This window comes from Xiphias gladius, chromosome 4 (genome assembly GCF_016859285.1).
Source record: "Xiphias gladius isolate SHS-SW01 ecotype Sanya breed wild chromosome 4, ASM1685928v1, whole genome shotgun sequence".
Classification (NCBI taxonomy): Eukaryota; Metazoa; Chordata; class Actinopteri; order Istiophoriformes; family Xiphiidae; genus Xiphias; species Xiphias gladius.
The window spans coordinates 10,998,646-11,018,874 of record NC_053403.1 but is presented as its reverse complement, the minus strand read 5'-3'; the positions used below and the strand labels follow the sequence as shown (position 1 = coordinate 11,018,874).

The window sequence follows — 20,229 nt, the reverse complement described above, 5'->3', positions numbered from 1 at the left end:
CCTCAGACACTCCCTCTCGTACACATACACAAATGGTGAGGAAAAACAGGAAGTGATCTCACTGCCTGCACCCCCCCTTGCTGCTTGCCTCCTCCACCAATCCTAGGGGCAGATTCCCTTCAACAAAAGAGAGCTGCAAGGAGAGAGGGAGTGTTTATGGGGGAAGAATGACAGAGACGGTGTCAAATTACAGCTATGGTATGAGCCGACAGGCTGGTCCAGCTCCTCCCTCCCTCCTCCTCCTCCTCCTCCCTCTGTCCCGCAGATGGTCAATGCACTGATAATCAGGTCATGTGACAGGAGTTGCAACTATGCTGCTCAGCTTAGAGATCAAACTCAGACATAAACACACTGCCATGCCAAGCCACTCTGCAGCAATGGAGAGATTGCACAAGAAAATGTCTCCAAACACCTCATGTGTTCCCTGTCAAGTACCAGAAGTAAATCAAATCTGCCAGAACCCCACAGGTAAAGTTAAAATGTAATTAAAAAAATGTGTTGCCTTGCCCCCCACACACCACACCACCACATGGGAGATCAAACACACTTACTCAGCAAAGTTCAACTGCAACAGAGAGCACAGGGCTTAAATAATGCAAGTGAAACCCCCTCTAACCATCTACACTGCATCAAACAGGAATCCATGAAGATTAGATTTACATGCACCATCGGATAAAGGAAGAATGTGCGAGAGTTGGGCTTGTTGAGTCACAACACAGTAAATATTCTCCCAGAGTTGTTGTCTGGCAGGACTGCTTTGATAACAGTGTGAAAACGGGATTAAATATGATGTTTTCATTTTGGGATTTCAGGCAGTTTTATACAAACATCAATTAATTGACCATTGTTTGCATTTTTGGTAATAGGAAAAAAATTCACATTGAGCAATGACAACAAGCCCAAAAACTGCAGAAATGTGACACTGAACTGATGATTTTGACGTCTTCAACTACTCTTATGGCTGAATGACTAAATGACGGAAGCACAGTCTGATTCAGTCTTCAGGGCTGCCCATAACTATTTTAAGATATACTGTACATTTCCTGCTGCCTCAACCTTTCTAGCTGTTTTACACTCTTACAAATACAGGAAATATCTAATGACTCAAGTTGTCTGTTCTCAATCTTAGCTCTTTGATGTTAAAAAAAGAGCTATTTAGAAAAGCCATTTAAGACATCAGCATTATTTCTCTTAAATGTCAATCGGAGTGCCCCTTTAAGGTAAAGGAAAAATATTGTAGGAGCTCTAAAGGAAAACAATTATGCTGTCATCCTGGTTTATTTAAGATTCTGCTTGCTCATCTACAGTTGAACCACTGAAGCTCTGTAGGTTCTTCTTGCTTTGCTTTGCTGTTTTATGGGGTACTTTTTCCTGACAAGTTATGCATTCTGTGAATAAAGACTATTTCTGCGAATAAAGACCCATAAATCCTAAAGTGCACTATATGGCCGAAAGTATATTTTTGGTCTGACCCTCTGTCCATGGTTCAGGCTAGGCCCTTTCGTTTCAATTAAAGGAAAACTAAAAACCTACAGCACTCAATTATATTTTAGACGATAGTGTTCTTACAACTTTGAGGCGACAGTTTGGGGAAGGCACTTTCTTTTTTCCTGTTTCAACATGATAAAGCTAAGTCCATATAGAATATGGTTGTCCAAGTTTGGTCTTGAGGGATATGACTTGCCTGTACAGAGGCCTGATCCCATCCAGCACCTATCGGATGAACTGCAATGCAGACTGCGAGCGACTCTTTATTGGTTGACATCAGTGGCCAATTTCACTGATACAATTATAGCTGAATGGGAGAAAATCCCACCAGTCAGGTTCCAAAATCTTGTGGAGAGCCTTCTCAGAACATAGAAGACTTTAATAACAGCATATTAATACCCATAGTTATGGAATGTCATGTTCAAAAATCACACACAGTATGGCTGTAATGCTCGGGTGTCCGCATACTTATAATTTGATAAGTTTCAGAGACAAAGTGTGTGTCTTCTCTCACCTCATGGTGGTGTATTTGAGCCTGAAGTTCCTGTATGTTATTGGTGGAGACAGGCCGGTCCTGAATGATGCGATGTGCTTCTTCTATTAATCTCTGGAGGTTCTTCACTTCCTGTTCATACTGCTCATACTGCACCACAGCCTCCTGGCGAAGAGGAAGCATAAGAAGGTAAGTCTGAGGCTGCACTAAATCATCTTAAAGGGTGATTTATATTATTGATCCCTGAAGACAAATAATCATTTCTCTCCAGGGTGGTCAAAGGTCAGTGTCACCAGATGTCATCTAAGTGAAATAATTTCTTACACTCTCTATGTCGCAATGCTACCATGATAATGAAATTGTATTCACATAAAATATTCTAGTGTGGCATTTATTAACAGGATAAATATGCAGTATATTCAAATATATAAAATCCCGCATGTTATCTGAGATTTGCTGATATTGGAGCAACACGGTACCTTTTCTGTTCATTGTGGACTTCTGTAGTTTGTGTATGCTACATTTCCATTACATTCAGAATATTGTGGTTATTGTGTTTAAGATATGAATATGCATACAGGCAGTTTATCTCAAATATGAGCCTGAGCCAGACCACTGTGAGCACATACAGATTCATTTAAATCTTCCGAGCAAAAATGCTCAGATGCTTTAAGTGGCCGTCATCCAGATAGTCTCTGAGGGTCAGTTGTTTCTTCGTCTGACAGCTAATCTTCACTACAATGAGCTTAAATGCAAAATCAGTCCAGAACCAAAGGATTTAAGGATAATACTGGTCTGATGGGGGCTAAAAGAAAACACAGACATACCTAAGGAGGCCTGTTGGGACACTACAGCAGAATTCAGAGCATCCACTTCAGCAAGTGACAAAGTAAAATTACATAACTCTTCTCACAGGGAAATAATGATTTTTTCTGTACAGCTCAACTGCTCAGAGGCAACTGTCTACTACTTACTACTCAGGATTTTCAAGTCTGCAGTGTGTAACTTGAAAGATAAAGCAATTTGGGGAAAGACTGATGAAAATAAGGTAATACGAAAACATATTACCTTTCATCACATTCATTGGCAATATCATGCTTTAACAGGATTATAGCTCTGAGCTCTGTTGTTTATATAAACTTTGACTTAATATGTGTAATCAACAGCATTTGTAATTTGAGGACTGCCCTCTACCTGCAGAATGTTGCACTGCTGGATGGTGGTATGCTGCAGTTGGCTGGCCTCTTGCTGCAGAGTATGAGCTGTACGGCAGATAGGCAGACTGACCACTACCTCCTCTGGTAGCCGGAGGGCGCTCTGACAGTGCTGTACCGCCACCACCTGCTGCTTGAAGCCCTCCATTTCCACTAACAGACGCTTATGAAGGAAAGAAGAGGGATGTTACAGAGCAAGGAGAATTTAATGGGAGTATGATATAGCAATACTGTGTTCAGAAAAGCTGCTTTTAAGCTGCAAGTTGTTTGTGGCCGTCCTGTTACAACTGCAGGCATGCACTGTGTGTATGTATTCTCTGTCTCTTAAACTCTAATACTTGATCTGTCTTGTGTAAAGGCTGAACACACAGAAAGCATTTCAAATGTGTGAGTCTACCTGTCTCTGTGTGAGCTGCTCTCTGAGGCTTAGTCTGTTGAGGTCAGGGGAGGCAAGTGTCACCTGGATCTGGTCTATTCCTGCATGGAGGCTCTTTACCTCTGCTTCCAGTCGCAACATGTCCTGAAGACAGACATGGACAGATAAACAAAATAAAGGGAAAGCACATGCGGGAGTTTGAGTATCTTATAATGTACGTATCGTAAACATACAATGTAGCTTCTATACACAGGACATAAAAATTGATTTTCAAAAAACTATTATTGCTGAAGTGGACCTGCTTCCAGTAATAGATATTTAAATCACACCACTCTGCAAATGCATTTTTCCATTCACTTTGAGCTATGAATAGAAAGCTAGGTATGCCTTTAAAACAAAGCTCTTCATCTACAAATTTTAATTGACCTAGATGTATTTCATGTGGAAGCCACTCATAATAAATAAATAAGTCTGCAGTTTAGAGCAAGAAAAAAAAATCCATACTCAAGAGGAATTGTACACATATTTTCAACATGCAATGTTCTAGGCAACAATCAGCGACAGAATATCATCAAATGAGTGTAACAGATTACTGCTGCGCAAACAGTTCATTCCATCATGATGGTGTAGTGGTTAGTCATTGACCACAAGGGGGCACTGTTGGGTTGTGGCTCTGGTGTATTTGACTCACTCTGAAGGGAAAAGCACCTCTTTTCATACACCAATATGTTTGGATTTATGAAATAAAATTAGTTGTGACTCTTGAGAATTTTAATTAATGAAGATAATTTGGTCATAGTACCCTAAAATGATTTTGAGGTTAAGTGTTACTGATGTCTAATTCCTGTAATGGTTGCCTGAAAGTGAGAATGTCGTTTACCTTTGCTGCATCCTGCAGACTCTGGAGGCGAGTCTTAGCAGTTTGCTGCAGCTCCTCAGTACATCTGCTGAGGTGTTTCACCTGTTGGCTCCAGCCCTCCATCTGCAACACCTCCCCCAGCTGCCCCTCCCTCTCCCCCATGGCCTCCAAGTCACCATGGAGACCCCGGCACTCCCGCAGCAATGCCTGTCACCATAGGAACATAAATTACAAGTCAAAGAGAGGAGCCTTTTTTAATGGAGCAATTATACTAATTAAGTCTGGCCAACACACTGTACAGTACATGACATTTCATTGGAAATCAAACAAGTGTATGAGTTTAATTAGCTGCAAATTTGTGCGGTATCTTCAGATTTAATAGGCTCATGAGGGAAAAAGCAGTATTTGTGGAAAAGTAAATATAAAGTGTATCGGAACCCAGTGTTTTGCATAGGAGAACAGCAGTTTCAAGACTTCTTAAAGCCATTCACACTCCCTGCGTTGTGACTCAGTAAGACTCACCTGATGTGCTCGAATTTGCTCCTGCAGCTGGGAAGCAGAGCTCCAGATGATGTTACCAGTGACCAGAGCCTCTGCCTTTTCTGTCCAGCCCAATATGAATGCCTTCATACCCTGATATTCCTCCACCTGTCTTTCCGCCTGTTCACAAGTGAAAGATCAGGGTCAAGAATTAATGCATAAGGAACATTAATGTAAAGGAATGTAAATTATACAAAATCCTGACAAAGATATAAACGATTTCCATATATTTGTTGTTCATTCATACAAGCAATACTGGGAACTTGTCTTTGTCTTTGGTAAACTGAATGGACATCTCACCTTCTTCAGTCTGTTGGCTCTGTCCTGGGCCTGCTGTGTTGTGTGGCGCTGCAGCTCTGTCAGTTTGGCCACGGCATCGCCCAGCTGCTTACACAGCAGAGGGTTTTGCTCACCAAACTCCTGCACTGCTACTCCTAACTCTGCCAGAGAGCGACAACAGGATTCACACTCTTCACAAAGAGCCTGGAGAGGAGAGGAGAGTGAGAAGGTAAGCCAAAAAGGGAGGAGAAAGTGGAGAAAGATTAAGGAAAAGGGGGGAGTTAAAGAGCAGGGGAAAACTAAAAACGTAGCACAATCTGCCTACCAGCCCCTCTAAAGCTCACTAAACATCTGTAATCTGTAAAAAAAACAGCAACAAGTTGTGGTTTTACAGATCAGACAAACTATTCCTTTGACTACACAAGCTTTCTGGGTCTGCAGATGGGCAGAGGAGTGACAGAAGAAAAAAGTTTGGGCAACAAGAAGGAGAACATAAGGGAAGGGGCCCAGACTCCCATCTGGACTGCTCCTCTCAAAAGTGGGTCACTGTTGATGGCAGAATTCAGTTCATGCCATTCCAACTCTAACACACTCATTAACCTCAACATCTGCAAAGTGAATGGCCAGTTTAACCGGGGTTAATTGCTTGTTAATTAGTCAGTCTGTCTGGTTGATTACTTTGGTCTCTTCTTTAGCCTCCTCCAGGTCGGCATTCTTGTCTTCCAATTTCAAAGCAATGGTCTTCAGCTTTGCCTCGATATCCTCGAGTCGGGAGCTGAAGTCCTCTTTCACATCTCTGGTCTGCTGCACCTCCCTTTCCCTCGCCTGGACCTAAAGCAAATGGCAGAAATGCACACATTTCACTTAACTGTCTAACATAAGCCTTTCAGCAATGTCAAAAGGTTATGGAAAGAGTCCTGCAGCAGGGAAGTCATACTCCAGACAGTACAGCACAGCACATACAAGAGAGTGTAAGCTTTACACTGGTGCATACAGTACATTTACATACCAGGAAGTAATTTGATCATTTTAAACTGTTGCCACAGCTTTTTTTTTTATTTACTAAAAAATTAAATACATAATATAAAGCCCTTAACACAACAAACACAAGATACAGTCAACATCTGGTATTTATGCATAGTATTTGATTATAAAACCTACGCAACACCTTTGTGACAGTCCTAACTACTTAATAAAGTTACCACACTTAATAAAATGTTAAACTGTAGCCAATAGAAGTCACCTGGTCTTCAGCGGAGCCCAAAGCCAGAGCCACCTCAGCCAGCTGCATGCTGAGCTCTGAGGGCAGACCAGCCTGGAGGTCCTGGTACTTAGACTGCTGCAGCTCTGTCATGCGCTCCACACTCTTACGTCTGCTGATGACCTCACCATGTGCAGTCTAAAACCCACAAAACATCAGATGATGTACTGAAAATCACAGTCTTTTCTGTTATATTAAATGATAACATTTTTCGTGTCTGCGTGTACATGTAGTGGCCTACCTCTAGCTCTTGAAGCAGTGAATCCAGGTCTGCAGTTGGACTAAGCAATAAGCCACGAGTGTCTTGGATCCATCCTTTGACCAACCCCAACTCTTTTTCAACCTCCTCTCTTTCCTTTAACTCCTGGTGTACCTGAGCCCTGCTTGCCCGCACCCGTAACACAAGACTAGACAAGACACAGCATAGAAATTGATATAAAATGTTTCACTCTTAATGAGAAATATGTCCTGTCCCTTTCCTTGATACGATGATATGTAACTGGCAAGAAAATAAAATACAATAAAACTGTGTCTTGTACACACACACAAAAAAACATTTTCTATTAAAAATATCATAAATATTGAAAACACTGATGGCTTTTCAGAATGAAAATAACAGGCAGTACAGTGACAGAAGTCAATGTAAAAAAAATGTGAAACAACTAAAAAATCCACTCGCCAAAATAAAACTTAAAGTGAACAAGGATCATCTTTTATTTTAAAATATCAAATGTTTTCTAGATAGGCTTCTTGTTCCTTTTCTTTATGTAGTCATTCCCCTTTGAGGTGAGTTTAAATTTGATTCTCTAGTTAAAAGCTATCAATATACATTTTCAGCTCAGATAAAGTCACGGTAAATCCTGTTTTTGGTTGCCAGGAGCAGCCACTGGGTCACTCACCTGTCATACTGCTCCTGCATGCTTCTGATCTCTTGTAGGCACGGTGTCTCCTCGTGTCCATTCTCTGTCTTTTTCTCCATCACCTCCTTCTCCTCCTCCTCTCCTCTGAGGCTGCGGGTGTGTTGCCTAAGCAGGGCCAGGATGGACTGCTCCCTCTCCACCTCCTGGCTGAAGGAGTCATGGTACTCTAGGAGGCTCTGAAGCGCTGTCCTAGTTGCAGCCTTCTCAACCGTGCTGTCTGGGACACGACTGTGGAGGTCTTTGGACACAGAGCACACCTTCTCCATCTGAGGGCCAGAGAGGTGTATGTTCAAGGATTTCAGTTCAGTTGATGCAGCAGATTTATGGTTCAGAGTAGGCTAGTATATCTGTGATCTGTGAGTATTTACTCTGTGGAGGTTTTGACCACTAGTAGCACCATGGAGCAGTTTTATTTATGAGTGGGTCCCCATTTGGTTTGTATAGTGCATGTACATGTGCTCAACACCAGGCAAATTCCTCCATCCAGTATCACATTGATCCACTTGACGACAGCTGATGGTGATAAAATGCATAAACTGTAGCAATGCACCCACAAGGGCAATGAAGAAGAACACTGCCAGCAGGCAACGATGTAAACAATGTTGAATTTAAAGAATTCAAAATGTTTTATGAGAAAGGAATTGCCTTCAACACATTAGTTAGACCTCAAGGATACACAAAATGCATTTGGTGAGACACATTGAGTGTAAACATAACTTTTTAAAACCAAACTGCAGTTGTTCCAGAAATGGAGGCTGGGACACATAAATTTAAGGGGACACAAGATAAGTAAAGGGATGATTTGTTTTATAAGTTTATTTTTTGTCACTTGTCTCCAGTTTTTTTTAAAATATTGGACACTTTAACTTCTTCAAGCATCTAAAAATCCTTCAAATGTGAGAGCGAAATATTTCTTTTGCCCTCACCTGTGACTGCTTTTCACTAATAATCTTTTAAATTCCTGCCCACAGTATTCTCCGTGAGAGTCATAGGCAGAGACCAGAGTCCAGGGACTCAACTGTAGAGAATGACATCATGTCCAATTGAACAAAGGGGCCATTCAAAACCAGTTGACAACAGGAATGTGCCACCTATGAGGAAGTGACTATTCCTTACAGTTTGACCTCATTTCCTTTTTAGGAGCAGGGCTTTGTGAGGATTCTTGGGAACTGACAGTTTTCACACTCAAAATAGGTCAAAAGGCGGGAAAACGCTTCATATGACACAGTGTTTTGGCAGGCGGAAACAACTGGCCTGAAGCCTGGAGTTACATCACAGCACACCAACTGGTATTCAGCTGTTGCCGCGCTAGACCTAAATCTGCAGAGGCAAGAACAGTTTGGTATACATGTCTGTTCGTTGGCAATGAATGCCCGGTGAGTATAAACAGCCTCGTCAGTAAATGCTAGCAGTTTTGGGGAATGACACCGGACATGCTGGTGGCTAGTTATCCTCTCTTACCTTCTCTGTGAAGTTCCTCCACTCCCTCGCGGTATCCTCCAGCGCTCTCTCCTGGGCTCGGGCCACACCGCGGAGCCTGTTCCACCGTTGCCATAGTGACGACACAGAGTGGCTGGTGACACCTTTGCTGGACTGAGAGATGATCTGCTCTAACTCTGTTGCATTCTCTTTCAAGGAGTTTAGAGGCAACTCCAGCAGGTCGATGTGAGCCACAAGAGACTACAGTCAGAAGATGACAAAAGATACACAAAAGTCTTTTAAATAAACACATTCTTCTGAGACATTTATACCATGGGAAACTAAAACTCTCTCCTAAAAGTTTCAATTTCACAGACACGCAAGCAACAAAGAATAATGCATAAACACTCAACTGTTTAAATATTAATGTGCATACGCTGCCATGACAAGAACAAATGTTGGAATCTAATGTAACAGCCATCCGTTTTCTAAGTGTACAGTAAGACAGTGACCCACCTTGTATCGCTGACACTTGTCCTCTGCCTGTTGGATACTGGTAGCTTTAGCTGTGGTGAACATGGCCATCTTGCTTTCTGCGTCGTTCATCTGTTCAACCAGTGTCTCTCTCTCATGTTGGAAGGAGCTCCGTAGAGCTGCACATCTGAGAAAAATTACACAAATTACCAACCACAGAGTGAAATAATATAAAAATAGGTAGAGTGTAAGTGTAGAAATGTTGAATATATTTAAATGTAAATGTAGAATAGAAACTGCATATGTACACTTTCATTATTTGGCTTAATATACTGTACAAACATGAACAATAGTGGACATATGAAGACATTAACACACACCTTTGCAACACTTCTCTATAAGCATCCAGTTGATGTTTGACTTCTGTGTTTCTGAGGTGCAGTTTCTCAACTTTTTCTCTGAGTCCACTCATCACCCTTGGTTCCATAAAATCCACCAGCAGAGAATCCAAAGTCCTCTGTTCCTCTAAACCAGCTGTAAACCTCTTTTCCTGGGCTGAAATCTCTTCCAGGTCCAGCATACAATCTGTATGGTTCTCGAGCTCCACCTCGGAGCTGACCCTCTGGAGCAAAGCCGCGGCAGAGTCCAGCCATTTCTGCATGGACTGTAGTGATAGGTGGTGCCTCTGGACCAGGGCAAGAACTTTATCCACAGCCAGCTAGAATATGCAGAAAGTGATTTTATGAACATCAGTATTTGCTACTTCTCTACAAGAGTTTTTCTTTACATAAATGCAGTTAAAAATGCAGGTCATTGCAACAACCATGTCAGCAAAATACATCTAGGATATTGTGTGCCGATGTGTAACAAAATACTGTTCTACAGCCTTACTTCAGTTGTCAGTTTTAACTGTAGTAGTATGTATAATATGTTGGAAAACTAATTTTGGAATTCAAGTTTTCATAAAGCTTCCTCTCAAAATGTCAAAGGTCAAAATTCTCCTCAGTGGGGAATAAAGTGAATGGTATTTACATTTTTTCTCTGTAAAACTTTGCAGGTTAGAAAAGGCTCTGATATGTGATTGTAACTTTTACCTACTATTCAGCATAATGGAATCTTTGGAATATGGTATTTAAACATATTAAATCCCCACAACAGTTATAAATTAATAACTTATTCAATTCAGACTTCATGGAATCTCTTGAACTGCCTTTTAAATGTTTCAGCTTCCCTGAGCCTATTAATATTGATAGTATGGGCAAACAGGAAATGGAAAATAATATTTAGTAGGCTCGAGTCATGAATGATGGATCGGGTTTCAGATGAGTTGAGAATGTGAACTTGGCTGAAGTAGTATTTTCCATGGTTAGAAAAATAAATGGACAGAAAATGTCCCTATGACTGTAATTTCTGAATGTACACATACCTGTTTCTTGCGAATTTCTTCTTGAACTTCAGCTCCCAGCTTTGCCAGTTCCTGTAGTTTCTCTTCAACATGGACAGGAACCATTTCTTTCCTACTGCAATATATTTGCTTTTCTCTGCTACCAAAGGCATCTGCTATCCTCAATCTACTTCTAAATTCCTCTTCCATGATTTCCAGCTTGCGCACTTCCTCATGTACCCTCTCAACTTTGACCTCTGAAAAGGTCAAAGGCTCTTCCAATTTGTCCTTGATGGTCCTCAGCCACTGCAACATTTTCTCAGTCTCTCTTGTGATATCTTCATTTTTTGTGACTTTCATTTCAATTTCGTCAACAGAAGATTTTACCTCAAGCCGTAAGGACTGCAAGGATTCTCGCTGCAATGTAGCTTCTTGAAAGGCAGCAGGTTCAAACTTCAGACCAAGGCCCTCAGTTTGATAAATACATTTTTCAGTCTGAGAGCTCACAACATCCAGTCTTTCTAGCATTGAATAAAGACTTGTGATTTTATCTATGGCACCTACTTCTTTGTCTGACTTAAGTCTGACCAACTTCTCTTTAACAGACTTTATCTCTAAGTCCAAATTGGTTAATACTCTGTTGTGTTCAACTACAGTTATTAAACAATTATCTAAGTGTTTAATTTTATTATCATTTCTTCTCTTCAGTGTGTTGTGGAGACTGACTAGATGCTGTGTCTCTTCAGCTCTGTATTGCTGACCTCTACAGAGGAACCCCTCATTTTTGCCATGAAGTTCTCTCACAGCAGGGCTAATGTGGAATAAACTTTCATTAATATTTCTGTATTCATTAATTAGACAAACAACGTCCTCCTCTCTAATACTGATAGTCTGCTTCTCCAGACTGTCAAACTGCTCTTGAAGCTCCTCCAGTGCATTACGAGTAATATCAAAGAAAGTGCTGAACTCTTTTCTCTCTAGGATTATTTGTTGGACTCTGTCTTTTTTCTCTTTGGCTAGAGCTAGGATGGCATTGTACTGCTGAGGCAGGGCATTAAGCCTCTCATCTAGGTAGCAATGGTCAATCTCATTCAGAGTACGGAGGATCTCCTGGCCTATTCTTTGGACGATTAGAAGGAGGTTCTCATATTCTGAAGCTTGTTCCAGGACATATTGAAAGTTAGAAAGTTGTGTCTGCAATTCTGAGTTTTCATCAACATTGCTTAAATTGATTTCAGGGAAGGTGATGGCATCTGCTCGTCTCAACCAGTGGCAGGTCTTGTCCAGGTCAATCTGAAAGTACTTCCTAGAGGTTAAGGCTTTCTCTAGGTCTGTGAGACGCTGAGTGGTCCTCTGGAGGGCGGTTTCAAAGACCGATTGTAGCTCCTCAAGTTTTGCCAGAGTTTCTGCTCTTTCTTTGTCGGTGGCATCTCTCTCCAGCTCTCGCCCTTGTACCCAGAGAGATGCCAGCTCCCTCTGGTAAGCTCGTAAGCCGCTCTGGACACCCCGACATGCAGCAACCTGTTTGGCCAGGTCCTCAGGGAGAAGCGCTATGTGGTCATCTATTAAAGCCTTCCTCTCCTGTTGCTGTACCCAAGACATTGCTCTCCCCAAGCCTTGTAGGAACTGTGTCCTCTCTGTGAAGGCCTAGAGAGGAAGAATTAAACGCTTCAAATTATTTATAAAGTTTTAAGAGCTTGAAAAAGATAGAACATATTTTTCCTGCTACATAAAGTCTAATCAGTAAAAACATGGGGCTATTTTACAATCTGTTTATTGGACCACCCTTTTTTTTCCCCCCACCAGACCTTAAGCAAGTTTGGTCCTTTAAGACATAATTAAAATTTTACTTGCATCCAATACAAAAATCCAGCTGTTTACCTTACTGAGGTACTTCCTCCTTTGGGCCACCCGAGCCCCCAGAGCCTCCACTTCAGTCTGGGCTTGTTCAACAAGCCCTTGAAGGCATCTCTTCTCACTCAGCCCCAGTCTGGAAGCCACAGCCTGGGCTTCGCTCACTGCCTGACCCAGCAGCTGCTGACGCGCCTCAAGTTCCACACACACACTCAGATGGTCGAACAGAAAACTCTGTGCCAAATCGGGGGGCGGGCTGGTTTTCAGCGCAGAGTTAAGTGCAGGCCGCTGTTCCTCCACCCATTCCCGGGCATCCCTCAGCTGGGATTCCACCCGAGCCAGATCCTCCAGTGTCTGTGCAGAGTCCTGGATCTTCTGCTGAATCAGGGTTTCCAGCTGGGCCCAGCGCTGCTCCAGGTGACCCACCTGGTGAGAGGCAGAGCACGGTATAAAACTGGATGAAATACTCAAACTCTATGTTATAATGTTTCCATGTTAGGAAATGGCTGAAGAACTATGAGAAATCGAGCTCCACCTGTTGCTTGGCCAGCTCTTTGTCTAGCAGGCTGATTCGAGGTAGAATAGCTTGTCTCTGGTCTCTGAGCTCTTCTAGAGTTGTTTTCTGCTCCTCCAGGTCACTGGACAGCTTCCTTAGAGCCTCTAGATGCTCACTTGTACTTTCTGTGTCAGCCCTAAGTACAAACAGACATGGTTTGAGGGACATCTGGTTTATTTAGTCTTGATATATAAATCACACATTCATTTAGAAATGTATGTACAGATACCTGGCGAGGTAATCCCATTCCCTGGATACTTGGTGGAAGAGTTCCTCCACAGCAACTACGCTCTCCTGGTACTCCCCACTTCGCTGCATGTCCTCCCCCCGCTGAGCCTCCAGCTCTTCAGCCCGCTGGCCCAGGTCCATCCAGCTTCTTCTAAGTCTCCTTATCTCCTCCAGGGCAGGAGAGACCTGTCCATCTGTCAGCCTACCAATGGCTTCATTCAAATGGGTTACCTCCGACTGTCTCTCCTTAATCTGCTGGAGGAACTCCTGCAGGAAAGATTACAGACACTGAAGTCAGTTACTTTATTTGATTAGTCTAAAACAATTACAATTTGTCTAGACAATGACATTGAGAAGTTTCTTTACTACAATAGAAAATAAAACAAACTGTTTTAAGCACAAATCATTTATCCTTAGCATACAAACCAAACACAGACCTGTGCCTTGTCGAGGTGGTTTTGTGCAATCTTGGGCTCCAGCTCTGCAGGTCTCCTGATGAGGTTCTGAAGTTGCTGCTCTGTCTCTCTCAGTTGGACCTCCAGATCTCCCCTCTGCTCCTCAATGTCCCTCCAGCTGTCTGCTACCTCCTCACAAAGCAGCATACGCTCATCATTCTAGACACAAATACACATCAGAATTTTTTCATACAAGGTATTTCATTTTGAAAGCTGAACAACTGACCACTACAGCAGCAAACATGGCACTGAGACTGTCTCTTGTTCAAGTCAACTGACCTGCAATTTGACCTGCTGGATAGCTGCTGCAGTCTCCCTGACCCTTGGCTCTGACAGGTCACAGGTTGAGCACACAAGTTGGAGGTAAGTGCTGGCCTGTTCCTGGAGAGCCCGCTCCTGTTTCACCTGCCAAAAAGTGCCTGTTAATGGTCTGATAATTTTGTTGACTGATCATATTATCCCTTAAGGACAATCTGCAAAACTACATGTAATTTGGCCTTTTTGGTCCCCATCCAAAAACATGAATTCAAGCAAACTGTAAGATTTTTATATGACAGCCATGTATATGAACACTATTAATTCAGAGATCTGCTCATAATTTCAGGAGGTAATATCAACCAATCAATTATGACGTTGCCACATACCAAACCCTTGTTTAGGATTGTGTAGGGGCTTACTGACCTGCTGTAGTGCTTCCTCCAGGCTGAGAGGAGGATGTGCAGGAGGCTCTGGTTCTTCTGAAACAGAGGTCAGCCAGGTCTGGCACTGCTGCAGTGTGTCTTGGAGACTCACATGTCTTTGTAACTCATGGTCCAGACTCTGATACACCTGTAAGACACAGAAAGATACATTTAAGTGCCATTTGTCTGGATTGAATGACAGACTAATATATAATAAACCTTCAAGAAAATCAACCCAAAAATGAGATTGAAATCTCATTTTTGGGTTGATTTTCTTGATCAATTTTCTTGATTTTCTTCAGGATCATACATTCATGAAATGTATGATCCTGAAACTCAGTTCAACAACGAAACTGAAGTGAGGAAAAAATGTTTTCTACAGCAGCAGAATACACACATGCAAGAGCACAAATATTAAATGAAAGAAATGCTACTGTAGGTAGAGAGCACAACGCTACACTACATAGATTTGAAGTCAGTATAGCATGGCTAAACACAAAGACACATTAATTAGTAGAACCCGAACAAGTAGGCAGTTATGCAGTGTTATATTTGACAGGTGTTGAATGTGGAGGCGCCCTCCAGGGGAGAGCAAACAGCAAGGTCTGATTGACAGTGTTAATATGAGAGCCTGAAAAAAGGGGGGGGCATGTATTGGCAAACTGCCCAGTGTATTTGGCAAAGGCTAGAAGGTTGGCATGGTGGCAAGTGGCAGGCAGGATATTAGAGCTGTGTTGTGCTGGGACACAGTTGGCAGCCATCGTAATACTGGAGGCACAGTTGTAGAGAAGCCAGCAGTGTAGTGGTAAAGTGTGGCTGGATCACACAATGCCAGATTGGATGTATGAGAGGTGGTGGAGTTGGAGTCTTGGGAGGTGAGCTATGATGACAGAGTAGAGGTTGCCAAAATGACAGAGTGGGGCTGGATTAGAGGGCTCGCCAGATCTACCGAATAGTGGCGTGTGACCATTTTTGGCTTAGGCATGAAAAAGTGAAGTTGACAGGGGATATGCTGAGATTAATATGGGTAGATTGAGTTAGTGATTCTGGCTGGTGGGGTCCATCTGAGTATGGCTGCTGTTGAGCTCCACTTTGGCAGCGTTAATTGGTGGTGCCCTCTACACTGGCAGAGAAGGACTATCTTGAGAGACGGGTTTAAGTGTCAGAATGGTTTAGGATTAAGTGGATGCCTAGGCTGTTGGAATATTAACAGAACTGACATGTAAAGCATGTATGTCTGTGCATGCACGCATAGTCACATACACATCCATGGATGCATGTGCAAATGTACGTGTATCCAATGCACCAATATGTCTTACAAATCTTACATTCTAAATGTGTAAGAACCATTTCACAATTTCAAACGCTGAATACATGTCTTTGTCCTTCTCCTCTGCATCCCCTCCCTCTTTCGCTCTCCTCCTCCTCACTCACTCTCTGTGCTGTGCTACAGATGGCAGAGTAGCTGTCTCTGGTGCCTTGCTGGTGAGCCTGGACCTGCTGTCTGAGCCTGCTCTGCACACGGTCACTGCAGCCTTGTACCAGGTGGTTTCCACGCTCCTTCAGGCCTGCCAAGCGATCCTCAAAGCCTGCTATTTCCTCCATGATGGCCTGTGAAGGACAAAGTCACGAAGTAGGCTCATGTTAGAAAGAGTGTCCATGGATGATACATTATATATACATGACATATTTCAGGATGAGTCTGTCCACCGGTCAATGACATAAGAGGTCAGAACAGACTGAAACTGCACAGTGAGGTCACTCCTGGTATCGGACAGGCCTGAATGGATGAACTTGAAAGAAGATGAAATTCACAGAGGACAACAGCTTTGGGAATTAGGAATGGGCCCTTATGGGTTTCAAAACACAAAGTCAGTTATAGACTAAAACAGAAATTATTAAGAGACAATATTTTATGATGAAACTGAATTGTAATTTTTTTTCAAAGTATTGTTTATATATCATTGAATCAATATATGAGTATTTTATCCAAATTAATTTGAAGTCTGCAAAAAAAAGAACATAACATGAAACGGTGAAATGTAGCTGATCACACAATTATCAAGTGAAACTGAACTCAGCAAACAATGTGTTATAATCCATTAAAACAGCTCATACATCTCAGTGTTCATGGAAAAAAAAGACACAGACCATTTTTGCCAGTTTTATCCAAATGCAGCATGAACTTTCATGTTAACCAACAAGGACAATTATTTTTCCACAAATGTACCGTGTCATACTTTTGCTTTGAGTAATTAATTCATTTTACCCCATGTTATTGTATATGTTTACAGTCATGTAAAATGGAAAAAACTATGCTACAGTTTTGGACATCGTGTACTGTCTGGGCAACTGAAGTCTCTCTTGCATGGCAAAATTTACATTAACAACAAGTAGTTAAAAACATTATTTAAATCAGCAGCAGAACTGATACTAATTATTAATGATTTTCATCCATATTATATAATTTGAGCTCCCCAGGATTGATCATATAACAGTAACAGTAGCCTGCTGACAGCTTTAGTGAAATCTTCAGCAATTTTGATACAAAAGGCATGTGCACAAACATGCCTGCCTCACTTAAACAATGGTAAGTTTAACTAGATGTACGAAGTGTTCATTCATTATAATAACACCAACAATTGTAACACTTTGCATCTGAAAGTTCAGCAAATACCAAGGGGCAAGAGTCTGAATATTTGGTAGTTCCTTGAGGATTGAAATAGATGCAACCCAGCACTTTTGCTCTCTATTCAAGGCTCATTGCTTGATGTGTATCAAATGCTACAAACTTTGCAGACAAAAGCAAAAAACCAAGTAATGTGATTGTTCACCTTGTGCCTGGCCAGCTGTTGAGTGGCTGCCTCCAAGCTTCCGCCCACAGTGGGATCAGGAGTCACCATCCTGCTGGACATCTGGAGCAGCCAGCGTTCCACCTCCTGGAGTTCGTTGTGGTAAGCTTCCTGTTCCTTCACCTGGCCTTCCAGGTTCTCCAAATGAGCCTGGATCATATGAGCACACACGCAGACAAAATACTTTCATCCTATGGAACAAACTATTATATCCACCTTCCTGGCACTGAGTTACATGCCCTTTATCTACAGTATATCTGACTTACTCTAAAGATTAAAAACTCTTCTTAAACCTTGTCCTGTCTGTATTACTTAAGAGTTACATGTAATCAATAAGTGAAATTTTTAAGGGATCATACCTTTTGCCTTATTTCATCTGCTAAATGTTCTGCATGGGAAGATTATTTAACTCTTCCTCTCTGTACAATCTGTATCAGTTTAAGAATATGGTGACATCTTGTATGGGCATGCTTTGGCTGCGACTCTAAAGCTTGGTAGATCTGTTTTTGGTTTCTTTGCACCTCCCACTTGGAACTCACTACAAAGTGCGTTAAAAATTAATTTGATGGTAACTCTTGGTCAAATCCATAATCTCACATCTTTTAACTTCAGTTTGCACCTGTTTTAATTCCGTTTGTTGTCCTTACATTATTTATTATTTGTATATATATGTTTGATTTAATGGATTGTTGTTCTCATATCTTGTATCTTTATTATTTTGTATCTGCTCGACATCATTGTAATTGAGAGCTTTGCCCTCAGTTATTTCGAGTTTAAATGAAAAAATAATAATAATAATAATTGTTATTATAATAATAATCTGAGCACAGGTCCTCACCATGGCTCTTTTACAGAGTTCAGTGTAGTCCCTTTGAAGTCTGTTCATTTTGTCTCTGATGGAGGGGTAGTGGACAGAAGCCAGCAGAGCGTCTCCCTTCTCCACTACTGACCTGATGGATCCATCATGGGACTGAACCATCAACAACAGAGCCTGCGGACACAGACGGACAACGTGTATCTTTTATATCTTCTAGTATAGAGAAAAGACCATCTGTTATATGAAGTTACTATTGTCATTATTAGATCATTACTCAATACTGAAAGATTATGTGTGGATATGTAAGCGTTTTTTTCTACCAGTGGGTTTTACTATACTCTCGACCATTTACACAGTGGATATTTATCAATATAAAAAGCAAAGGTACACTCCGGAAAATGATCAACAGTTATGTAAAGTATATTCAGTTTTAGAGTTAATGGGCTAAGACATGCAAGGACACTCATGTGAGCCATTAGGCTAATAATATTCAGTAACGTCTCGCTGCCATTTGGACTCACCAAAGTGTAAAATCACTCAGTATTAATGCAACGCCCTGTAGGGCTTCATGCTCATGATTTAAATTTAAATATACTACAGTCAGATAGAGAAGACTGAGAAATTAAATAGTTGCTATACCTTATACTTAGCCAGCTGTGCTCTCCTTTGGTACAGTTCAGCCTTGGGCTCCACCGGGGTGTTGAGCAAAGCTCGGGTCTCCACCAACCACTGAGCCTGAGCCTTGTACCGGTCCTGGAACTCCTTAGCTAAAAGCAATGCCCGCTCTAAAAAGCTGTGCTCCTGCCTCAGCCCACTTGCGAGCTCCTCCAGCTGGGCAAGACGAGCTTCTACCTCCCCTCCCAAACTCTCAGCTCCAGCCTCATCCAGGGAGCTTGCTGCTTGTTCTGCCCGCTCCCTCAGGGATTTCAGGAAACTGTGGCCATGTTGGAGCTCAAACTGGAGAGCCTGGGTGAAAGAGAGATTAGAAATACAACTTTGCATCAGTGTTGCTACAGTATTATCACCATTCCTTTATACTAAATAACCCTCAACCAAGACATTTTACACATTGCTGAGTTAAAGAAAAAAGTAAGACTTTTTCTCTGTACCGATGTACCAAAATTGGATGAAAAAATCCTACTATCATAGTTACCATGACTTTAAGGTTAACATTCGAACACTGTATCACTTATTTCTTTGTCTTTCACCTTCAGTGCTGCCCCAGTCAGTGAGACCAGCCTGGCAGCGTGTTTGAAAGTCTTTGAACCCATCAGGTAGACTGACACCTGCACGGTGAGATGTGGATAAGACTGGGAGGTCATGGTGTGGAGAAACCACAGTGAATAATATGAAAGAAGGACCCAATTATAAGGACCCTTAACAGGCAGAAGTAGCCACAGGGGTTTCCAGGGCAACCACAACACACCACACACACACACAGACCTCCACTCGGTGGGATGCCATCAAGCTTCCATCATCAGTCTATTATTGCTTGAGTAGAGAGTAGCTTCACACTGCAACAACCCCAGATCTCAGGCTACTCCTGTTGATATTATAATATAATGAGAGCTGTGCCTGTTCTTACACATCCATGTTTGCTGCTTAATATGAAGCTACAGGCATGTTCATCATTACAGCAACAAGGCCTATGTCCCTGCCTTATGACCGTAATAGGAGACACTCAATATATCTCAATTCCATACAATTCTGTGTGATCAACATGCAAGCTAAAACAAGAAACTCTGTGGTGACTCCCATTAGTAGTAGATTCAGTTTGGTATGACTACTTGTCTCCACTTCATATTGAAAACATCTGCTCTTATCTCACACCTGACATTAAGAATCCTTCTTGGCAGTCCTGGTTGTCTGCATGTTGAATCAAACTTGCAAGATCTTGTTGAAACTGGCAGTTAGTAAGTACTCCATAGTTAGTTCTCCAAAATCTGATTTGGCCGAAAACTGTGCAGTGTAGATCCAAGACTATTTTAAGAACCATTCAAACCTTCAAGAGATCTTGATTTTTTACATGAAAAAGTGGTTAGTTCCATTCAGCATCTACTCATTCAATCAGGAATAAAAT

General features: G+C 41.9%; 1 protein-coding gene across 4 annotated transcripts in view; it reads right to left on the bottom strand.

The window, feature by feature from the left end:
* Positions 1-20,229, bottom strand: part of LOC120789302 (nesprin-1-like) — a 78,077-nt gene that overhangs the window by 39,471 nt on the left and 18,377 nt on the right. For all 4 annotated transcript variants that reach the window (XM_040125944.1, XM_040125945.1, XM_040125946.1 and 1 more), the window contains 24 exons: positions 18,789-19,115; positions 18,171-18,323; positions 17,315-17,482; positions 15,915-16,091; positions 14,482-14,628; positions 14,080-14,205; positions 13,783-13,959; positions 13,347-13,612; positions 13,097-13,253; positions 12,589-12,987; positions 10,750-12,354; positions 9,704-10,041; positions 9,366-9,510; positions 8,892-9,110; positions 7,410-7,696; positions 6,752-6,917; positions 6,493-6,648; positions 5,928-6,080; positions 5,271-5,453; positions 4,953-5,090; positions 4,452-4,637; positions 3,593-3,715; positions 3,176-3,358; positions 2,003-2,146 (listed from right to left, as the gene is read on the bottom strand). In XM_040125944.1, coding sequence (XP_039981878.1) covers positions 2,003-2,146; positions 3,176-3,358; positions 3,593-3,715; positions 4,452-4,637; positions 4,953-5,090; positions 5,271-5,453; positions 5,928-6,080; positions 6,493-6,648; positions 6,752-6,917; positions 7,410-7,696; positions 8,892-9,110; positions 9,366-9,510; positions 9,704-10,041; positions 10,750-12,354; positions 12,589-12,987; positions 13,097-13,253; positions 13,347-13,612; positions 13,783-13,959; positions 14,080-14,205; positions 14,482-14,628; positions 15,915-16,091; positions 17,315-17,482; positions 18,171-18,323; positions 18,789-19,115 — 6,123 coding nt within the window. The remainder of the gene's footprint in view (positions 1-2,002; positions 2,147-3,175; positions 3,359-3,592; positions 3,716-4,451; positions 4,638-4,952; positions 5,091-5,270; positions 5,454-5,927; positions 6,081-6,492; positions 6,649-6,751; positions 6,918-7,409; positions 7,697-8,891; positions 9,111-9,365; positions 9,511-9,703; positions 10,042-10,749; positions 12,355-12,588; positions 12,988-13,096; positions 13,254-13,346; positions 13,613-13,782; positions 13,960-14,079; positions 14,206-14,481; positions 14,629-15,914; positions 16,092-17,314; positions 17,483-18,170; positions 18,324-18,788; positions 19,116-20,229) is intronic.